Consider the following 20,201-nt stretch of genomic DNA (forward strand, 5'->3'; position numbering starts at 1 on the left):
TGAGATAATCTCTGCCTAATCTCTGGAAAGACAACTAATTAAATATATCAGGCTTTCCTGACGTAAATGTTATTATTTGGTAGCGTCTTATGTGATGTGGTCACAGGTCATGGCCCTCTGTGACAATGCTACTCTTCTTCCTCAGTACGCTGGGGTAAACCTGGGTTTCAAACTTTTAAACTCTTTTTGTGTCTCAAGCTTTGATGTCTTCTTGTTGTCCCTAAACACAAACAGCAGTAGAGCTACACTGAATGTCTTTTAAAAGTCATCCAATGACTAAAGACTTTATACTTACTTTATACATATTTGTTTTTAAATTTCAAATTAAAATGATATTTTATTATATTTGTATATATGTTCAATAGCCCAATGTACAATAGTGGGGAAATGTCTTTTTTCTTTTTTTAATGAAATTGCTAGAAGTATTTGCTAATGTTGGAGTAAACCAACAATGAGTAGGAGTTTACATCTCTCTTTCAGTTGTCCAAGGACACATGAATGATCTGCATGTAGATGTTTCCTCATATCAATACAAAATACTGAGATCAAAATCTTTTTTCATGAGTTGTCTGAGCTGCCGTGTAGAAATACCAAATTGTGTTCAACCTGCTAAATGACTAAATGTAAATGTAAACCTCTGCATGAATAGAAGAGTTGCAGTGACTTCCTGTCACCTGCCCTCTGTGAGCTAGCAGGAGTTAGCAGGTCACAGCTAGCTAGCCGGAGGGGCCAGGAGTGTGTTCAGCCTGAGTGTGTTCAGCCTGAGTGTGTGTGTTCAGCCTGAGTGTGTTCAGCAGTGGCTAGCGCAGTCCTTCTCTCCCATCATTGGTCTTCAGCCTCCTCTGTCTTTGCTGACGGCTCTCTTGGCTTTTTTCCAGTTCTGTGTTTTAGTGAGTTATCGTTTGTGATGGAGCCCCGCGACGTGACGGTGGTGCAGAGTGCCCGGGCTGTTCTAGACTGCCAGGCCCAAGGTCAACCTCCCGTCGACGTCAGGTGGCTGAGGAACCGCGTGCGGGTTCTGGCGAGCGAGCGGATCCGGTTCCTGGCCAACGGTTCCCTGCTCATCTCCAGCGTGAGGGGAGGAAGAGGAGGAGAAGTCTCAGACGAGGGCTTCTACCACTGCCTGGCCAAGAACAAATATGGAGCCATCCTCAGCCAAAGAGCACGTCTCACAATCGCAAGTAAGTAGCCCACTGCCCAGAGCGCAGTGCCCCAGCAGGATCACATTCTGCCCGAACATGCGGCCAGAGACAGGAACAGAGTTTGGGCATTTGACCTAACGCTGGACAGGGGGCCTTCCCTCCCTCTTGAAGCCCCATAGAAAAGCCTTTATGTGTGAAGCTAATGCACTACTGGGACAACAAAGGATGTAAACTACTGGGCTCACAGATGTTTTGACATACAGGCCTCTCTGAGCGAGTTCACACAGGACACCAGTGGCAGGTAGAGTTGGCACCTGTGACAGGTAGAGTTGGGACCTGTGACAGTCACACTGTTGCCAGCGCAGTGTTCCCCCCTCTGGGCTCAGTGGCATTCAGCCAGTCCTGGCTCACATAACAGCAATGATTCTTTGCATTCAGACACACATTCACATAACAGCAATGATTCTTTGTATTCAGACACACATTCACATAACAGGAATGATTCTTTGCATTCAGACACACATTCACATAACAGCAATGATTCTTTGCATTCAGACACACATTCACATAACAGCAATGATTCTTAGCAATAAGCTAGCACTGGCTCACATAACAGCAATAATTCTTTGCAATCAAAGGATGTTTATATCCCACCTCACACATACGTAAAGGAATGAAGAGCTGCTATGTCTGTTTCTCCTCTGTCAGGCAGGTAAGCTCGTAAAAAGGGTTTAGTTTCATCAGTTAAGTGGATGTTGGAGCTGTAAATGCACTTGGGTTTACAGGCTTGTTTTAAAAGGACTGTTAAGTCCTCTTAGACAGTCTGTTAGGGAGCCTATAAAATACACAGATACCTGAGACAGAGGAAATGTTCACTTCAGTACCAATACTTTCAAAACACACACACACACCACACACACACATATACACACACATACACACACACAGAGACACATACACACACACACACACACACACACACACACACACACACAGACACATACACACACACAGAGACACACACACACACACACACACACATATACACACACATACACACACGTAGCCTGAGACAGGCACTCAAGCATGCTTTATACTGGTGTTGATAGATTTGCACAGTCATTGTGAAGTGTGCATCCCCCAGGCCCATTGTGCACTGCTTGGCCACACTGCTTGGAATCTCTGACCATTCACCCAACCCTCACCCTCACCCAACACTCACCCTGACCCTCACCCCCTCTATGTGCAGGGGAAAGGGAGAGAGAGAGTAGGGCCGTTTGTTTGGCCTGAGATGTGTGTGTGTGGGGGGGTGAGAGGGACAACAGCATGGGGCGTTTGTTTGGCCTGCTGTGTGTGTGTGTGTGTGTGTGTGTGTGTGTGTGTGTGTGTGTGTGTGTGGTGTGTGTGTGTGTGTGTGAGATAGATAGAGATCGCTTTGGATAAAAGCGTCTGCTAAATGACTAAATGTGTGAGCGAGCTGTAGTGCAGCACAGCTGTCGCCTCTCTCTCCTCCTCGCCCTCTCTGCTGGTCTCCTGGTCTCATCCATGACTGCTCATCCTTGGACAGCCACTGGACTCTGGATTGTTGGGACACTGGCCATGTCACCTGAGGTCTGGACCATAGAGCTCTACATATGGACAACTAGCACACCAGACATGTCGGTTCTGTCATCTGACAGAGAGAGAGTGGACACTTTAGCACAACAAAGTTACAAGATCTGTGTTCTTATGTTGGCGGGTTAGCCTTCTCTTCTCTTCTCTGAAGCTGTTGTGTAGTTGGAGATGCTTTAGCAGTTAAACTGGAGGAAAACACAGAGTTGTTCTGGTGATCAGTAATCAGGTTCAGGTCACCACGGCAACATGGTCCAGAGGGCAGGGGGAGGGGCTGCTCGTCTGTCCATGCGCCCATGGGAGAGGCCGTGGGGTCAGCGGGATCATGGGATAGGCTTTGTGCCGTGGTGGAGTCCCGGCCGGCCCCTGATTGATGCGTAAGTCTTTGTGTGTGTGTGTGTGTGCGCGTGCGTGTGCGTGTGCGTGTGGAGCCTCATTGTTGTGTTTGTCCTGAGGGCTGGAGTCTCGTTCATGGTCATGAGACCCCAGACTTCAGACTGGGACAGCTCTGCTCTGCTCTGCTCTGCTCTGGACATCATGTGCATCGGTTAGCAGCACAGACACACTCAGATTCATACATGTGGCATCTGATGACATGACTGGAAGAGGCTGTATCCATGGTAACTCAGTCATAGCCATCTCTCTGATAACTGGCACTGGCAACAGAAAAGTTATACATCATAATTCAGACATAACACAACACACACACACACATACACACCCACACACATACATTGCCTAGACACACACCAGAGCACAAACACACACCACAACCCAACCCCACACACAGTAGGGCCCAAACACACACACATCCTGTCTTCTATTGATCAGCTGTATTGGCCAGCTCAGGGTAATTGCATGCAAGGCCCTGTTTTTAGACCACCATCTCAACTGCCTTCGATCAGGCAGGGGTTCCCCATTTTGGTGAAAATTGGGTGGACTTTCGGGGGGTTGCCCCCTGGCCTCTGTGGAGAAACCTTTGTCCTGTTTGACCTGGGCATTGATCTGGTCTTTACAGCGAGCCTGACCTGAGGGGGGTGGGGGGGTTGGTCACACGCTCCCAGACCAACGCTGGACAGCTGGCCTGGGAGAGGAGGAGCTGCTGAAGGTTAAGGTTAAAGAGAGGAGAACGTTACACTTCACACATAAGACTGCTATTACTTGCACACGCTAATACATAAACAAACAAACAAACAAATAAACAAATAAACAATAATATTAATGATATTCCTCTCACAGTACGATCTGAGTGAAGCAAACTAGTTGTTTCATGACTATCCCTCTCTTGTATGACGTGATCTGAGAGAAGGATAAAGATAAACTGCTGACATTCTTGCTATTTTTCGCACCACATTAGTAAAGCAAATCATTAGTGTCATGGCTGACTTTACCAGCCCAGGGAGGTGCTGCTGTGCTCCTCGCCAGGCTCCTGCAGGGACAGGACAGATGTATACAGGCCTACAGGAGTGACAGGGCAGATGTGTACAGGCCTACAGGAGTGACAGGGCAGATGTATATAGGGCCTACAGGAGTGACAGGGCAGATGTGGACAGGCCTACAGGGGGCTGATTTCATGTCCTTGGGCCATTGGCCATCGACACACTGCTGTTTGCCAGTGGCTATCATGCTACATTTACATTTACATTTAGTCATTTAGCAGACGCTTTAGCACGAACTAGCAACCTTCTGATTACTAAACGACTTCTCTACCTCCTGTACCTTCTTCCTAACATGCTAACATGCAATTAAGCCTTTCACTAAACTGAAGACCATTTGGAATTTCAAATCTCCCTTAAACATGATTTACATGGAGCACATTTACAAGCTAATGAATAGGCATTGATTTCCTTTAAGGCTGTATCAGACACTGCACACACACTTGGGAGGGGAGAGAAGCAGAAAGACCCAGTGTGTCTCTCTCCTAAAATCACCTTCTGTGTGTTAGAGTCTCTCTCGTATTCATCTTCACACAGAATAACTGTGTCATAAAGGATATGTTTATTAGAGAATAACTGTGTGGATGTCATAAAGGATGTGTGTATTAGAGAATAACGGTGTGGTTGTCATAAAGGATGTGTGTATGAGAGAGTGCTCAGGGTGGGTGTCTGTGGTGCTCAGGGTGGGTGTCTGTGGTGCTCAGGGTGGGTGTCTGTGGTGATGAGGGTGGGTGTCTGTGGTGATGAGGGTGGGTGTCTGTGGTGATAAGGGTGGGTGTCTGTGGTGATGAGGGTGGGTGTCTGTGGTGCTGAGGGTGGTGCTCAGGGTGGGTGTCTGTGGTGCTCAGGATGGGTGTCTCTGTGCACTTGTGCAGAGAGGAAAGGTTGCACTGCTGATTTGCATTGATCTTGTATTGAGAGTAATGAATGGGTATTGGTACTGGTAAATGCTGATCTATGAGGGCTCATCATTCACTGACACTCGACCATTGATCCATCGATCTGACCAGCTGCTTACCATTGGTTACCCTCCCCCACCCTCACAGGGGCCCAGCCAATCAGAGCAGAGATCAATTGGGGTTCAGCTTCACACCTAACCAATGAATATGCAACATTCATTAACAAACAAACCCATCTTAGTCAGGAATGTGTTATAAATGCTTTATATCTGTGTGGGTGCACTGATGAGGGATGTTATGTACAGTGGCTTGCAAAAGTATTCAACTCTCCTGAAAGTCATCACCATTTTTTGGTTTACAAAAGAGTTAGAGTAGAGGTGATCACCGTGTGAAGAGAGATAGAGTAGAGATGATCTCCATGTGAATAGTTATAGAGTCTGGGTTTAAGCGAGTCAGTAATCACACCCTTGTTTTATTTCTTGCCCCTCGTCTCGTCAAGGCGTCCCATCCTTCAAGACGCAGCCCGCTCCTGTAACGGTGAGGAAGGGGTCGATGGCCAGGCTCACCTGTGAGGTCACCTGCAGCCCCCCCGCCACCATCACCTGGGAGCTCAACCAAAGCGCCCTGCCGGCTCAGCCAGAGAGGTAAGTCCGCTAGGATCCTGCAAATGGCATCCTTCAGGAGCCGGAGCCCAGGGTGCTTATGCCCACCTCGCTCTGGGCAGTTCCTCTATGCCCACCACGCCCACCTTGCTCTGTGCAGTCTGTGCATGCCAACCGTGCCCACCTCGCTCTGTGCAGTCTGTGCATGCCAACCGTGCCCATCTCGTTCTGGGGTCTCTCTGCGGGGTTTATCCATGTCCTTCTCTGGGTGTGTCCATCTTCATCATCTCTGTGGGGTGTGTCCATCTTCATCATCACTGTGGGGTGTGTCCATCTTCATCATCACTCTGGGTGTGTCCATCTTCATCATCACTGTGGGGTGTGTCCATCTTCATCATCACTGTGGGGTGTGTCCATCTTCATCATCACTGTGGGGTGTGTCCATCTTCATCATCACTGTGGGGTGTGTCCATCTTCATCCTCTCTGTGGGGTTTATCCATGTTTATCTCTCTCTGTGGGGTTTATCCATGTTTATCTCTCTCTGTGGGGTTTATCCATGTTTATCTCTCTCTCTCTCTGTGGGGTTTGGTGGTGGAGCATGTCTCTCTCTGTGTAGAGCTTGGTGAATGTAAACGTTTATGTGTTTTCCCGAAGCTGAGGACCTTCTGTTCCACAGCTCAGCTGTTTCCCACTCTATGAGCTGTTATGACACTCTATGAGATAAGCTGTTATGACACTCTATGAGCTGTTATGACACTCTATGAGATAGGCTGTTAGGACACTCTATGAGATAAGCTGTTATGACACTTTATGAGCTGTTATGACACTCTATGAGCTGTTATGACACTCTATGAGATAGGCTGTTATGACGCTCTATGAGATAAGCTGTTATAACACTCTATGAGCTGTTATGACACTCATAGAATGTAACATGACACTTGACTCCTCTGTCATTGTGCTTCCAGAATCACAGTCCTGCCAAATGGAGTGCTTCAGATCAGTGACGTGAGACTGGAGGATGCTGGGAATTACCGTTGCCTGGCGACCAACATAGCGGGCCGGCTCCTGAGTGACGAGGCCACCCTGTCTGTCCACTCTGGTGAGGGTCTGCCTGTCGCAATGCATGATGGGAGTTGTTGTTTGAGTTGTTGTTTGTAGTCTTGCAGTTTTTCTAATGTACTACACTCTTAACGGGGAAGAGATCTCCCCTCTCTCCTGTGTGAGGAGCAGCGGCTACATCATGTGTGTGTTGTACTGAGAGTGTGTGTGGAGGAAAGCTCGTTGTGTGTGTTGTACTAAGAATGTGGGTGAGTGTGTGTGGAAGAGGCAGTACTCCGTTTGTGTCATACTGAGAGTTTCAGAGTGTGTGTGGAAGAGACAGCACTCTGTCTGTGACGAACTGAGAGTGTGAGTGTGTTTGGAGGGAGGCACGTTGTGTGTGTTGTACTGAGAGTGTGTGTGAGTGTGTGTTAGGAGGGGGAAGCACGTTGTGTGTGTTGTTCTGAGAGTGTGTGTGAGCGTATGTTCTCTGCCCTCCATCCACAGGTCCAGGCCCCAGAGCTGCTGTCAGGCCTGAGATTGTCGTGGCACCCAAAAACATCTCAGCTCCCCAGCATCACACGGTTGTCATGGAGTGTGTCGCCCGTGGCAACCCACAGCCCCTGGTGTCCTGGAGCAGAGCCGACTCCAAGCCCATCGACGTGTTCAACGCCCGTGTGCTAGGCAACGGTAACCTGGTGATCTCTGATGCGCAGCCCCGCCACAGTGGTGTCTACCTGTGCAGAGCCAGCACCCCCCGCACCCGCAACCACACCTCCGCTGCTGCCAACCTCACCGTGCTGGGTAAGCAACCTCACAACCTCACAACAACGACAAGCACACTGCCAACCTCACAATAACAACAAGCACATTACCAACCTCACCACAACAGTCACACTGCCAACCTCACAATAATAATCATACTGCCAACCTCACAACAACAACAAGCACATTACCAACCTCACCACAACAGTCACACTGCCAACCTCACAACAGCAACAAGCACACTGCCAACCTGTAACCCATGGTGTGATGTTTTGTCTCTATTTCCCCTGCAGCTTCCCCCTCCCTGGTGGAGCGCCCCGAGAGCCAGACCCACCCCCGCGCTGGCACTGCCCGCTTCACCTGCGTGGCGGAGGGGATGCCCCGCCCACGCGTCACCTGGCTCAAGAATGGCCACGAGCTGCACTCCAATGGCAGGATGAAGACATACAACAGGTACACTACGCTGTGTGTGTGTGTGTGTGTGTGTGTGTGTCTGGTGTATGTGTGTGTACATGTATGATGTATGTCTATGTGTGTGTGTTTGTGTGTGTGTGTGTGTGTGTGCGTGTCTGGTGTATATGTGTGTGTGAGTGTGTTCATGTATGATGTGTGTGTGCGTGTGTCTGGTGTATGTGTGCGTGTGTGTTCATGTATGATGTATGTCTGTGTGTGTGTGTGTGTGTGTGTGTGTGTGTGTGTGTGTGTGTGTGCTGTTCCATCATGTGCCCCTGGGTGATCGATCTGCTGTTGTGTTCTCCCCTCTGCTGCAGTAAACTGGTGATCACACAGATCATGCCGGAGGACGACGCCATGTACCAGTGTCTGGCGGAGAACTCCCAAGGTTCCGTGCTGTCTGTGGCGCGGCTGATCGTGGTGATGTCAGAGGACCGTCCGAGCGCCCCCAGGAACGTGCGGGCGGAGACCATCTCCAGCTCGGCAATCCTGCTGGCCTGGGAGCGGCCGCAGTACAACGCTGGCAAAGTCATCGCCTACTCAGTGCACTACACCAAGGCCCAGGGTGAGAGAGCCCTGCTACACGCACAGGAACGCGCATCACACACAGGAACACGCATCACACACAGGAACACGCATCACACGCAGGAACACGCATCACACGCAGGAACACGCATCACACACAGGAACACGCATCACACGCAGGAACACGCATCACACGCAGGAACACGCATCACACACAGGAACACGCATCACACGCAGGAACACGCATCACACACAGGAACACGCATCACACACAGGAACACGCATCACACACAGGAACTTGCATCACACACAGGAACTTGCATCACACACAGGAACACGCATCACACGCAGGAACACGCATCACACGCAGGAACACGCATCACACACAGGAACACGCATCACACGCAGGAACACGCATCACACACAGGAACACGCATCACACACAGGAACACGCATCACACACAGGAACTTGCATCACACACAGGAACTTGCATCACACACAGGAACACGCATCACACACAGGAACACGCATCACACACAGGAACACGCATCACACACAGGAACACGCATCACACACAGGAACATGCATCACACGCAGGAACACGCATCACACGCAGGAACACGCATCACACACAGGAACACGCATCACACACAGGAACTTGCATCACACGCCATGTACGCCACACTGGGCTAGGGCACGACTGTATAGTAAGCAGCAGTGGGGGGCGCGGGGGGGGGGGGGCTGGTTATGTTTTCTGACAGAGACAGAGAAAGAGCAGTGTTCTGATCTTTGCACACATTCACTGATTCTGTTTTTAAAAACAGTAACCCAACTGGCCAAAGTTTTAAAATGTTGGGAGTGTCCGTGTTGTTGTTGTGTAAAATGTTGACGGAGGACTTGGAAGGGTCCAGTACTGAGGGCAGTCTGGGATGTGGTCTGGGGTTTAGTATGTGAGGCCAGCCATCTGCTGGAGCCTGCAGGGGTTAAAGGTCAGATCAGAAGAAAGAGCACCACTCCGGGAGAACAACAGCCCGGCTCACTATTGTCCACTCACTGCCACCGCGGCGACCCTTAAAGGCACAGCAACCTGTTTTAGAGGCCCAGCGGTCCGGTCCAGTGGAGCTGAGACTCCCATCAGTGGGGTTCTGCAGAATAAACACTTATCGGACATAGTTACTCTGACTCTTTAAACCTCTGGATCACTGTCATGATGAAGAGGAGGTGGTGTGTGTGTGTGTGTGTGTGTGTGTGTGTGTGTGTGTGTGTGTGTGTGTGTGTGTGTGTGTGTGAGATGAAGAGGAGGTGTGTGTGTGTGTGTGATGAAGAGGAGGTGGTGTGTGCATCTGTGCTGTGTGATGAAGAGGAGGTGGTGTGTGTGTGTGTGTGTGTGATGAAAATAAGATGGTGTGTGTGTGTTACTCTGACTCTTTCTACCTCTGGATCAGTGTCATGATGAAGAGGAGGTGGTGTGTGTGTGTGTGTGTGTGTGTGTGTGTGTGATGAAGAGGAGGTGTGTGTGTGTGTGTGTGTTACTCTGACTCTTTCTACCTCTGGATCAGTGTCATGATGAAGCGGAAGTGGTGTGTGTGTGTGTGTGTTACTCTGACTCTTTAAATCTCTGGATCAGTGTCATGATGAAGAGGAGGTGGTGTGTGTGTGTGTGGTGAAGTGGAGATGGTGTGTGTGTGTGTTACTCTGACTCTTTAAACCGCTGGATCAGTGTCATGATGAAGAGGAGGTGGTGTGTGTGTGGTGAAGAGGAGGTGGTGTGTGTGTGTGATGAAGAGGAGGTGGTGTGTGTGTGATGAAGAGGAGGTGGTGTGTGCATCTGTGCTGTGTGATGAAGAGGAGGTGGTGTGTGTGTGTGTGTGTGTGATGAAAATAAGATGGTGTGTGTGTGTTACTCTGACTCTTTCTACCTCTGGATCAGTGTCATGATGAAGAGGAGGTGGTGTGTGTGTGTGTGTTTGTGTCTGTGTGTGTGATGAAAAGGAGATGGTGTGTGTGTGTGTTACTCTGACTCTTTAAACCTCTGGATCAGTGTCATGATAAAGAGGAGGTGGTGTTTGTGTGTGGTGAAGAGGAGATGGTGTGTGTGTTACTCTGACTCTTTAAACCTCTGGATCAGTGTCATGATAAAGAGGAGGTGGTGTGTGTGTGGTGAAGAGGAGATGGTGTGTGTGTGGTGAAGAGGAGGTGGTGTGTGTGATGAAGAGGAGGTGGTGTGTGTGTGTGTTACTCTGATCTTTAAACCTCTGGATCAGTGTCATGATGAAGAGGAGGTGGTGTGTGTGTGTGTGTGTGTGTGTGTGTGTGTGTGTGTGTCAAATCATGTCAGATCAAATCAGTGTCTGTAGTCTTGAGCAGTGAGCAGAACTACAGATCCAAACAGTTGGTCTTTCATTGTGTTCGTGAAACCCCAGTGATGTTATTCAGCTAACAAAACTGATGTTACCATGACTACTCATACACGGATGTCAACATGACCACTATGATATCTGTGCTCACTCCTTCAGGCTTGAACAATGAGGAGTACCAGGCCGTCATCGGCAACGACACCACCAGCCACATCGTGGACGAGCTGGAGTCGGCCGGCAACTACACCTTCTACATCGTGGCCTACATGCCCATGGGAGCCAGCCGCATGTCCGAGCAAGTCAGCCAGCACACCCTGGAGGATGGTAAGTGTGTGAGAACAGCATCCAAAACAACATCCAAAACAGCAAGAAACCTCGGGGTCATTATTGATGACCAACTGACCTTCACGGCCCACATCGCCTCTGTCTCCAGGTCGTGCCGCTTTGCGCTATACAACATCCGCAAAATCAGGCCGTACCTAACCCAGTATGCCACCCAGCTGCTGGTGCAAACCTTGGTGAGTTCCCGCCTTGACTACTGCAACGCCCTCCTAACGGGCCTGCCGGCTTGTGTGGTGAAACCACTACAGATGATCCAGAACGCGGCGGCGCGTCTGGTGTTCAACCAACTGAAAAGGGCACACGTCACCCCGCTACTCATTGATCTCCACTGGCTGCCAGTAGCTGCTCGCATTAAGTTCAAGTCACTTATGCTTGCCTACAGAGTGCTTGCTGGTTCTGCTCCCACCTACCTAAATGCTCTTGTAAGGGCAAATGTTTCACCGAGGACGCTGCGCTCGTCTAGTGAGCGTCGTTTGGCACTGCCGTCTGTGCAAGCACGGCAATCCAGACTATTCTCATTTGTAGTTCCACGTTGGTGGAACAAACTGCCTAGTACTACCAGAGCAGGGGCGTCCCTCTCTACCTTCAAGAAGCTTTTGAAGACCCAACTCTTCAGAGAGCACCTCCCTTCCTAACTGGCACCTGACTAGCGCTTAACTTGCACTTCAGCAGTTACATTCCTGCACTTCTTTTTCCTTTTTTCTAGGTCGTTGTTTTCTAATTCTCATGTAAAGTAGTATTTATTGTTACACCATGCTTTTTATTGCTCTTAGCTTGACTGTTCTCTCCCTTGTACGTCGCTTTGGACAAAAGAGTCTGCTAAATGACTAAATGTAAATGTAAATGTGAGAACACTAACACACACTTAATGTCTACACATACTTGACACTTACACACACTTAACGTCTACGAATACACTCACTTAACACTTGCACTCACTTAACACTTACCGGTACTCTGAGTGGTTAGGGTGTGTGTTGTTTATATTCTGGCATGACATCTGTGTGTGTGTCCTGTCCCAGTTCCTCTGCATACTCCGGAGCGGTGGCCTGTGTGTAGGTCAGGGTGTGTGTTTATATTCTGTCGTGTTGTGTGTGTCCTGCCCCAGTTCCTCTGCGTACTCCGGAGCTGAGTCTGGCAAGCCTGAGCCCCACTGACATCCTGGTGTCATGGCAACCGCTGTCGGTGAAGCTGAGCCGCGGCCGTATCCTGGCGTACCGCCTGTCCTTCCGCACGGCGGCCGATGACGACGAGACAGCGCTGGAGTTGCCGGGAGACAACATCACGCAGCACCTCCTGCAGGACCTCCAGCCCGACACCATCTACCTGCTGCGCATCGCCGCCACCACCCAGGTGGGCTGGAGCCAGCCGTCCGCCTGGAGCTCCCACCGCACACCCAAGACCTCGAGCTCCACAGGTAATCACAGCAACCGCATCACACAAAGTGTTTCAAGTTATGTTTGTAGAAGTGTCCTTACATGTTCAATGTCAGAAGTTGCACCAATGTTGAAATTTCAGAATGCGGCTCCGAACAACAGCTCTGTAACACGTGTGTGTGTGTGTGTGTGTGTGTGTGTGTGTGTGTGTGTGTGTGTGTGTGTGTGTGTGTGTGTGTGTGTGTGTGTGTGCGTGTGTGCGTGTGTGCGCGTGTGTGTGTGTGTGTGTGCGTGTGTGTATGTTTCCCCATAGTTCCCCTGGCCCCAGTGCTCAGGCTGCAGCCCATCAACTGCACCTCCATCTCTGTGCGCTGGCACCCGTCTCCCTGGCAGCACCGTTGCCCTGGGTTACCGCCTCTACTACCATGAGGAGGGCCAACCAGAGGACGGCAGCCACCAGCTTTCAGCCGAGGAGCTGCAGTTCACCATCACAGGCTTGGGTAGGTGCAGTTCACCATCACAGGCTGGGGTAGGTGCAGTTCACCATCACAGGCCTCTCTACTGCGCCCCCATCTGTACCTCCATCACAGGCCTCTCTACTCGGCCCCCATCTCTACCTCCATCACAGGCCTCTCTACTCCGCCCCCATCTCTACCTCCATCACAGGCCAGGGTGGGGGATCTCACCCCCTCTGCTGTAGGAGCAGCATGTTTAAGGACACAAGTGTCTGACTGTTGGTCAAGGCTTTGTTGTTCCTCACACTTCCACAGTGAATTCATCACTTGCTTCTTAGTGAGGTATCCCTGTCCTGATTCACCTCATCTTCTTAGTGAGGTATCCCTGTCCTGATTCACCTCATCTTCTTAGTGAGGTATCCCTGTCCTGATTCACCTCATCTTCTTAGTGAGGTATCCCTGTCCTAATTCAGCTCATCTACTTAGTGAGGTATCCCTGTCCTGATTCACCTAATCTTCTTAGTGAGGTATCCCTGTCCTAATTCACCTCTTGGCTGGTCTTGGGTGGTCTTGGGTGGTCTTGGATGGTCTTGGATGGTCTCCACGCAGCCACGCAGTGCCAACAGTGTCAGCCATACTGCTCCAGCTCACCACATCTGATATAGCAGTGACCATATTAACATTTTGAACTCATTTCAACATGGGAACTCAGATAACGGAAAAAAATACATAACATTAAATTGTGTCCATCACAGCACCTTATCTGTTACTGTGAGGTTGACCTGAAAGTGTTTTTCTCTGGGTTTAAAGTGTAACTATAGCTCCAGCTCTGAGCCTAACTAACTCCACCTTCATTCTGATAAATGCTAAAGGGTAGGCAAGGGGCTGAGAGCTCACTAGACTGAGAGTCTATGAATATCATGACATAGAGAAGTCCCAAACAGGGTACTCTTTGTAGATGGCATGTTGAGGCATTTTCAACCCATTTACCACTCACACATACACACACACACACACACTCACACGCACAGATGCACACACACTCACTCACACACACACACACACACACACACACACACACACACACACAAACACACATTTACTGACACACTCACACTCAGCCTCTGCATTGTGTCTGCCATGGTCCAGGTCAAAGGTCATTGCCCAGATGTCTCCCCCTCCATGTTTCCCACTCCTCTCCTCCAAAGTCATGGCTGGCCCCTCCCCCCTCCCCTCCAGCTGGACACTGGGCTGATCTCGCCCCCCTGTCCCGACTCCCGACCTCTGACCCTGTCCCTGTCCCCGTCCCATGGGACTGCCCGAGCCGGACCACAGAGGGCCGGAGGTCTGGAGGTGTGGGGGGTCTTAGGTGTGGGGGTGTAGGGGGTGTGGAGGTGTGGATTTGGAGGAATGTCTGGTTCTGAGGTGAGGGTCTGTCTGTCCCTCTGTACAAAGAGCAGCTTTACCAGCCCGAGTATCTCAGTTTCCCCCCTTCCCTTCCCTTCCTCTGCTGAGAGACTCGTTTGACCTCCTCCATGGGTTTATTTTTCTTTTTGTAAATATTCACATTAAGCTTTTAAGTGTAGTGGCCAGTAGTTGTGTTCAGGTGTAGTGGCCAGTAGCTGTGTTGGTGAATAGTGGAGTTCGGGTCTTAGCTGAGTGTGTTTCTGGGTGTTTCTGAGAGCAGGAGAGGCCATAGTGGGTGATTGTCTCCCCCTGATCTGATCCCCCTGGTCTCCAGGGACATGCCTTCCAGCAGCTGAAGATGGTCTGGCTCAGTGACCTCTGAACCCCCACCCATTCTGCCTCATACTTTCTTACAGAGGGAGGCTGCTCCTTCAGTCTCCCAGAATAGCGCATCAGAGAGTGTGTGCAGCAAACCAAAAACACGGCCGTTTAAGGTTAGCTTTAGTGTTAGCGTTAGGGTTTTAGCTGTTTAAGGACGATATGTGTGAAAACTGAGCTGTGGCTGTGTGTGAGCTCCCTGAGTGAGAAACTTGAGAAAGTGACCTGACATCACTGGCCCCCACACCCACCTCACAGCTCTACAGCGGCACCTAGTGGCCAGGAGTCACACTGCATGCATCTGGCCTCATGAAAGACTGAACTGTTTCACATGTTTATTTGAAAGATAGGGCTACTGTTAGTTGGTAGGGTTAGGGCGAGGGTAAGTTTGTTAGAGTTAGTAGGGTTAGGGCTAGGGATAGTTAGTTAGGATTAGTTGCCCTTTATCGCCATGTTGTCAGGCTGAATGACGTATTTAAAACCTGTGTTTGCTGGGTCCATGAAGTCAGTCTCCAGCCCAGTCTGACTCGGATGACTCACACTGAGTACAGTGAATGTGTGTGTGTGTTTGTGTGTGTGTGTGTGTGTGTGTGTTTGATGTGCCTGTGGCTGAGTGAAGCTGCCATAGGATTGCGGGTTGGCAGTATTTTATAACTATGAAGAAATGTTGTTCTGTGTGTACCAAACCAAAATCCTGCAGGTTTTGAAGTAAAAGACATACGTTGTGTTTCTATGGTGTCACTTCATGAGTGTGTGTGTGTGTGTGTGTGTGTGTGTGTGGATCTGCAGGCCCAAGAGAGAAGTACCACGTGAAGCTGCTGGCTTTCAGTCAGAATGGAGAAGGTTACCACGCCGACCAGACTGTCAGCACTCCAGGATGCCCATGTGAGTTGCTAGAACATATAGAAATGTGTTCTCTAACCCCATGTTTGGTATAGATCATTGCTGTGTTCTCTAACTCCATGTGTGGTGTAGATCATTGCTGTGTTCTCTAACTCCATGTGTGGTGTGTAGATCATTGCTGTGTTCTCTAACTCCATGTGTGGTGTAGATCATTGCTGTGTTCTCTAACTCCATGTTTGGTGTAGGTCATTGCTGTGTTCTCTAACTCCATGTGTGGTGTAGATCATTGCTGTGTTCTCTAACTCCATGTGTGGTGTAGGTGATTGCTGTGTTTCTCTAACTCCATGTGTGGTGTAGATAATTGCTGTGTTCTCTAACTCCATGTTTGGTGTAGATCATTGCTGTGTTCTCTAACTCCATGTTTGGTGTAGATCATTGCTGTGTTCTCTAACTCCATGTTTGGTGTAGATCATTGCTGTGTTCTCTAACTCCATGTGTGATGTAGATCATTGCTGTGTTCTCTAACTCCATGTGTGGTGTAGGTCATTGCTGTGTTCTCTAACTCCATGTGTGGTGTAGGTCATTGCTGTGTTCTCTAACTCCATGTGTGGTGTAGGTGATTGCTGTGTTCTCTAACTCCATGTGTGGTGTAGATCATTGCTGTGTTCTCTAACTCCATGTGTGGTGTAGGTGATTGCTGTGTTCTCTAACTCCATGTTTGGTGTAGATCATTGCTGTGTTCTCTAACTCCCATGTTGTTTGTGTCTGGTGTGTTCAGCTGCCCCCACGCGTCGTGTGGCCACTCTGCCGTCACCTGACCACCTGACCGCCACATCCCATAACTCCTCAGCGGTGCTGCTGCGCTGGAGGCGGCCGGCCTTCGCCTCCGTGAGGCAGGTCAACTACACGGTCCAGTTCAGTCCAGTGGGCCCGCAGAACGCCTCCGCCGTCCACTACGTCCACACGTGAGTCACAAGGGCTGGGTCTGTGTGTGTGTGTGTCTGTGTGTGTGTGTGTGTGGTCTGGTAAACAAGGTTTACTGACCTGCAAGGTTAAAAATGGAAGTTAGAATGGAATGAAAAAATGATGTCCTTTGAATCAAACCTGCAAGTGTTTGCTGTGTGTGTGTGTGTTTTACCTGGTGTTTGCTGTGAGTATGTGGGTATGTGTGTGTGTGTGTGTGTGTGTGTATGTGTGTCTTACCTGTAATTTGCTGTGTGTGTGTGTGTGTCTGTGTGTGTGTGTCTTATCTGGTGTTTGCTGTGTGCTGTGTGCGTGTCTGTCTGTGTGTGTGTCTTACCTGGTGTTTGCTGTGTATGTGTGTGTGTGTGTGTGTATGTGTTTCTTACCTGGTGTTTGCTGTGTGTGTGTGTGTCCCTGCAGCACTAACCAGAGTGTGCTGGTCCTCGGTCTGAAGCCCAACACGCGCTATGAGTTTGCCGTCCGTCTCCATCTGGACCAGGTGTCCAGCTCCTGGAGTCCACATGTCTACCAGAGGACACTGCCCGAAGGTACGGCATCACAGAGGGGACATTTACACCAGGAGAGACATCTTTAGGGTTCAGCTGTGATGGGGTGTTGTCAAGCTTAGGTACAGCGTGTGTGTGTGTATTGTGTGCTCAGGTGTGTGTGTGTGTGTGTGTGTGTGTTTCGTGCAGCGCCACAGCGGCCTCCGGCGTCCATCCGGGTTCTGCTGATCGAGGAGCGGACGGCGCTGGTGTCGTGGCAGGAGCCGGAGCAGCCGGGCGTGGTGGTGGGGCGATACACCGTGCTCTACGCCACACACACCGCATGGCTGGCGGGGGAGTGGCAGATCCTTCAGAGGGAGGGTGAGACACTGCCTGTGCCTGTGTGTGTGTGTGTGTGTGTGTGTGTGTGTGGGGGTGTGGGGGTGAGTGTGAGTGTGTGTGTGTGTGTTTGTGTGTGTGTGTTTTTTTCTGTGTGGGTGTGTGTGTGCGTGTGCGTTTATCTGGGTGTGTGTGTGCGTGTGCAGTTATCTGTGTGTGTATGTGTGTGTGCGTTTACCTGTGTGGTGTGTGTGTGTGTGTGTGTGTGTGTGTGTGTGTGTGTGTGTGTGTGTGTGTGAGGGTGACTGTTTTGTTCTAACTGTCACATTCTTCTTCAGGCACCAACACCATGGCTCTGTTAGAAAACCTGGAACTGGGTAACGTCTACGTGATCAAGATCTCAGCGTCCAATCAGGTTGGAGACGGACCCTTCTCCAGAGCCGTGGAACTCTCTGTGCAGAGTGGGCGGAGCCACCAGGGGAAAACCCCCAGACACACACACACAGCCTCAGAGACCACAGGTACTTCACACACACACACACACACACACACACACACACACACACACACACACACACACACACACACATACACACACACACACACACATACACACACACACACACACACACACACACACATACACACACTCACTCACACACAGGTGTGTATGATAATGTTGGGATAGGACATGACGGGGGTATGATGCGGCAGACACACACACACACACACACACACAGACATACATACACACACTCACTCACACACAGGTGTGTATGATAATGTTGGGATAGGGCATGACGGGGGTATGATGCAGCATGATGGTGAACTAACTCTCTGCTGTGTTTGATCCTGCAGCCTTCTCTGATGGCCTGTACACCCTGGACCAGAGGTCCATGACTGGGATCATTGCTGGAGTGTGTATCGCTCTGGCCTGCATGGTCATGTGTGTCTTCATCCTGATCGGCAAGAGCAAGGCCAGGTACGCACCTCCAGCAGCTCACTCCTTAAATTAGCTTAGCTTAGCTTCTTCCCAGCACCAGTCACTAAGGTCTGTTGCCTCTACAGGACTCTCAGTACTGATAACCGCCCTCTCTCTCCTCTCTCTCTTCTCTCTCTCCCTGCAGAAGGAAGTCTGTACCCTGTAAACCTGCGGGGCGGATCTCTGGAGCTTCTGTGGTCTCACCTGCTGATGGCCAGCCAGAGAGTGTGGTGGTTCTGGTACCCATGATTGGGAGCCATTTAATTGACTCAAAGGTAGCTAACTGGAACTAGAACTAAAGAAGTGGATCAGAGATATGAGAACAGTAGTAAAACCTGTGTGCTGTTTAAGTGTTAATCTAAGTGTTGTGTAAGTGTTAATCTAAGTGTTGCCTAAATGTTAATCTAAGTGTTGTCTAAGTGTTGACTGAGTGTTGTTTAAGTGTTAATCTAAGTGTTAATCTAAGTGTTAATCTAAGTGTTAATCTAAGTGCTGTCTAAATGTTGTCTGTGTTTAGGGCACCCTATCGTTAACACTGAGCCTGTGAATGTGAATGATGTTTTCCAGGGTGGGAGCAATCTGGTGATAACCACTACTGGCCCCATCATTGCTGGCAGTCCGAACAAGAGCAGGAGGTGGAACTTCTTCAGTAAAGAGAACAATCATCACTCCAGGAAAGAAAAGGTAGGCCAACACAAGATCTATCCAAGGGGTTTAGAACTGTTCTCCAATACAAGATCTATCCAAGGAGTTTAGAACTGGTCTCCATAACTAACTAAGTAGAATGTCAGAGCTTGTCCTGTGGTAATGCTGTGGGTGGATGAGAACATTTAAAACCATCCCTAAACATCTACCTTCTCTCTCTCTGTGCTCCTCCTCCTCCTCCTCCTCCCCACCTCCTCCTTGTGCTGTAGCTTCAGACGCGTGGCTGTTTGTACGAAGCAGGGAAGACCCTGCTGAGGTACGAGGAGGAGCTGACAGTGGCCAATCAGCAGCCGGAGTGTCTGCGCCTCCCCCGCGGCCCCCTGGGCGACTCGGAGGGCTCGGAGAGCAACAGCAGCCAGGAGACGGGCGACTCAGGACACTACTCCCACGACGAGGGCAACGAGACGGACGCCGCCGCCGCGCCGCAGTCAGGGTGGCGAGGAGAAAAGGAGCGACGCGGGTCTCTGTCGGAGGAGATATGCTGTAGCGTGCCTCTGGACAGCACTGAGGAGGAGGCCAGCTGCTCCCCCACAGTCTGCCAGTAGAGGGCAGTGGTGGTGCCTGCAGGGCGCTCCTGCTGTGGAGCTCCTGTAGGTCACTGCTAGCCCTAGCCCTAGCCTCTGCTAGGCTCAATCTAACCTCAGGAAAAGGCCACTCGGTCGCGAGTGGTGGGTTCATGGAGCTTTAGACCCCCCTCAGGGGTCACCTTACTTCACCTTAAGGGGTGCCTTCCTCTCTCTACCCTCTCTCCTCCTCCTCTTTTTTCTCCCCTACCTCATGTCTTCCCTCTACCTCCTCTTCCTCTTCCTCCTCCTCTCTCTCCCCTCCTCCTCTTTTTTCTCCCCTACCTCATGTCTTTCCTCTATCTCCTCTTCTCCCTCCTCCTCCTCCTCTTCCTCCTCCTCTACCTTTCTGCCTCAAGTGTTACTGAATGAGCACATACTAGAAGTCGGATGAAGAGAAATCATGATGTGCATCATCCACTAAAAAAAGGCCTTTTGGATGGGTTGGCTCTCAGGATCGTGTTGTGCAGGTCTGCCTTCTCTAAACAGACTTCAGTGCAGGTCTGCCTTCTCTAAACAGACTTAAGTGCAGG

The 20,201-nt window shown here is 50.2% G+C and overlaps 1 protein-coding gene across 1 annotated transcript; it reads left to right on the plus strand.

Annotated features, from left to right (window-relative positions):
• Positions 1-907: 907 nt before the first annotated feature.
• On the plus strand, positions 908-19,924 carry prtgb (protogenin homolog b (Gallus gallus)). The gene is given in 19 exon segments (XM_012818602.3): positions 908-1,181; positions 5,588-5,732; positions 6,657-6,790; positions 7,237-7,533; positions 7,788-7,947; positions 8,265-8,512; positions 10,990-11,154; positions 12,281-12,589; positions 12,862-12,928; positions 12,930-13,048; positions 15,578-15,673; positions 16,410-16,596; positions 17,015-17,142; positions 17,290-17,460; positions 17,757-17,939; positions 18,277-18,400; positions 18,546-18,675; positions 18,968-19,084; positions 19,315-19,924. Coding segments are annotated over 19 exon segments (3,390 nt in total). The 3' UTR covers positions 19,651-19,924.
• The last annotated feature ends 277 nt before the right edge of the window (positions 19,925-20,201 follow it).

This window comes from Clupea harengus, chromosome 3 (assembly GCF_900700415.2).
Source record: "Clupea harengus chromosome 3, Ch_v2.0.2, whole genome shotgun sequence".
Taxonomy (NCBI): Eukaryota; Metazoa; Chordata; class Actinopteri; order Clupeiformes; family Clupeidae; genus Clupea; species Clupea harengus.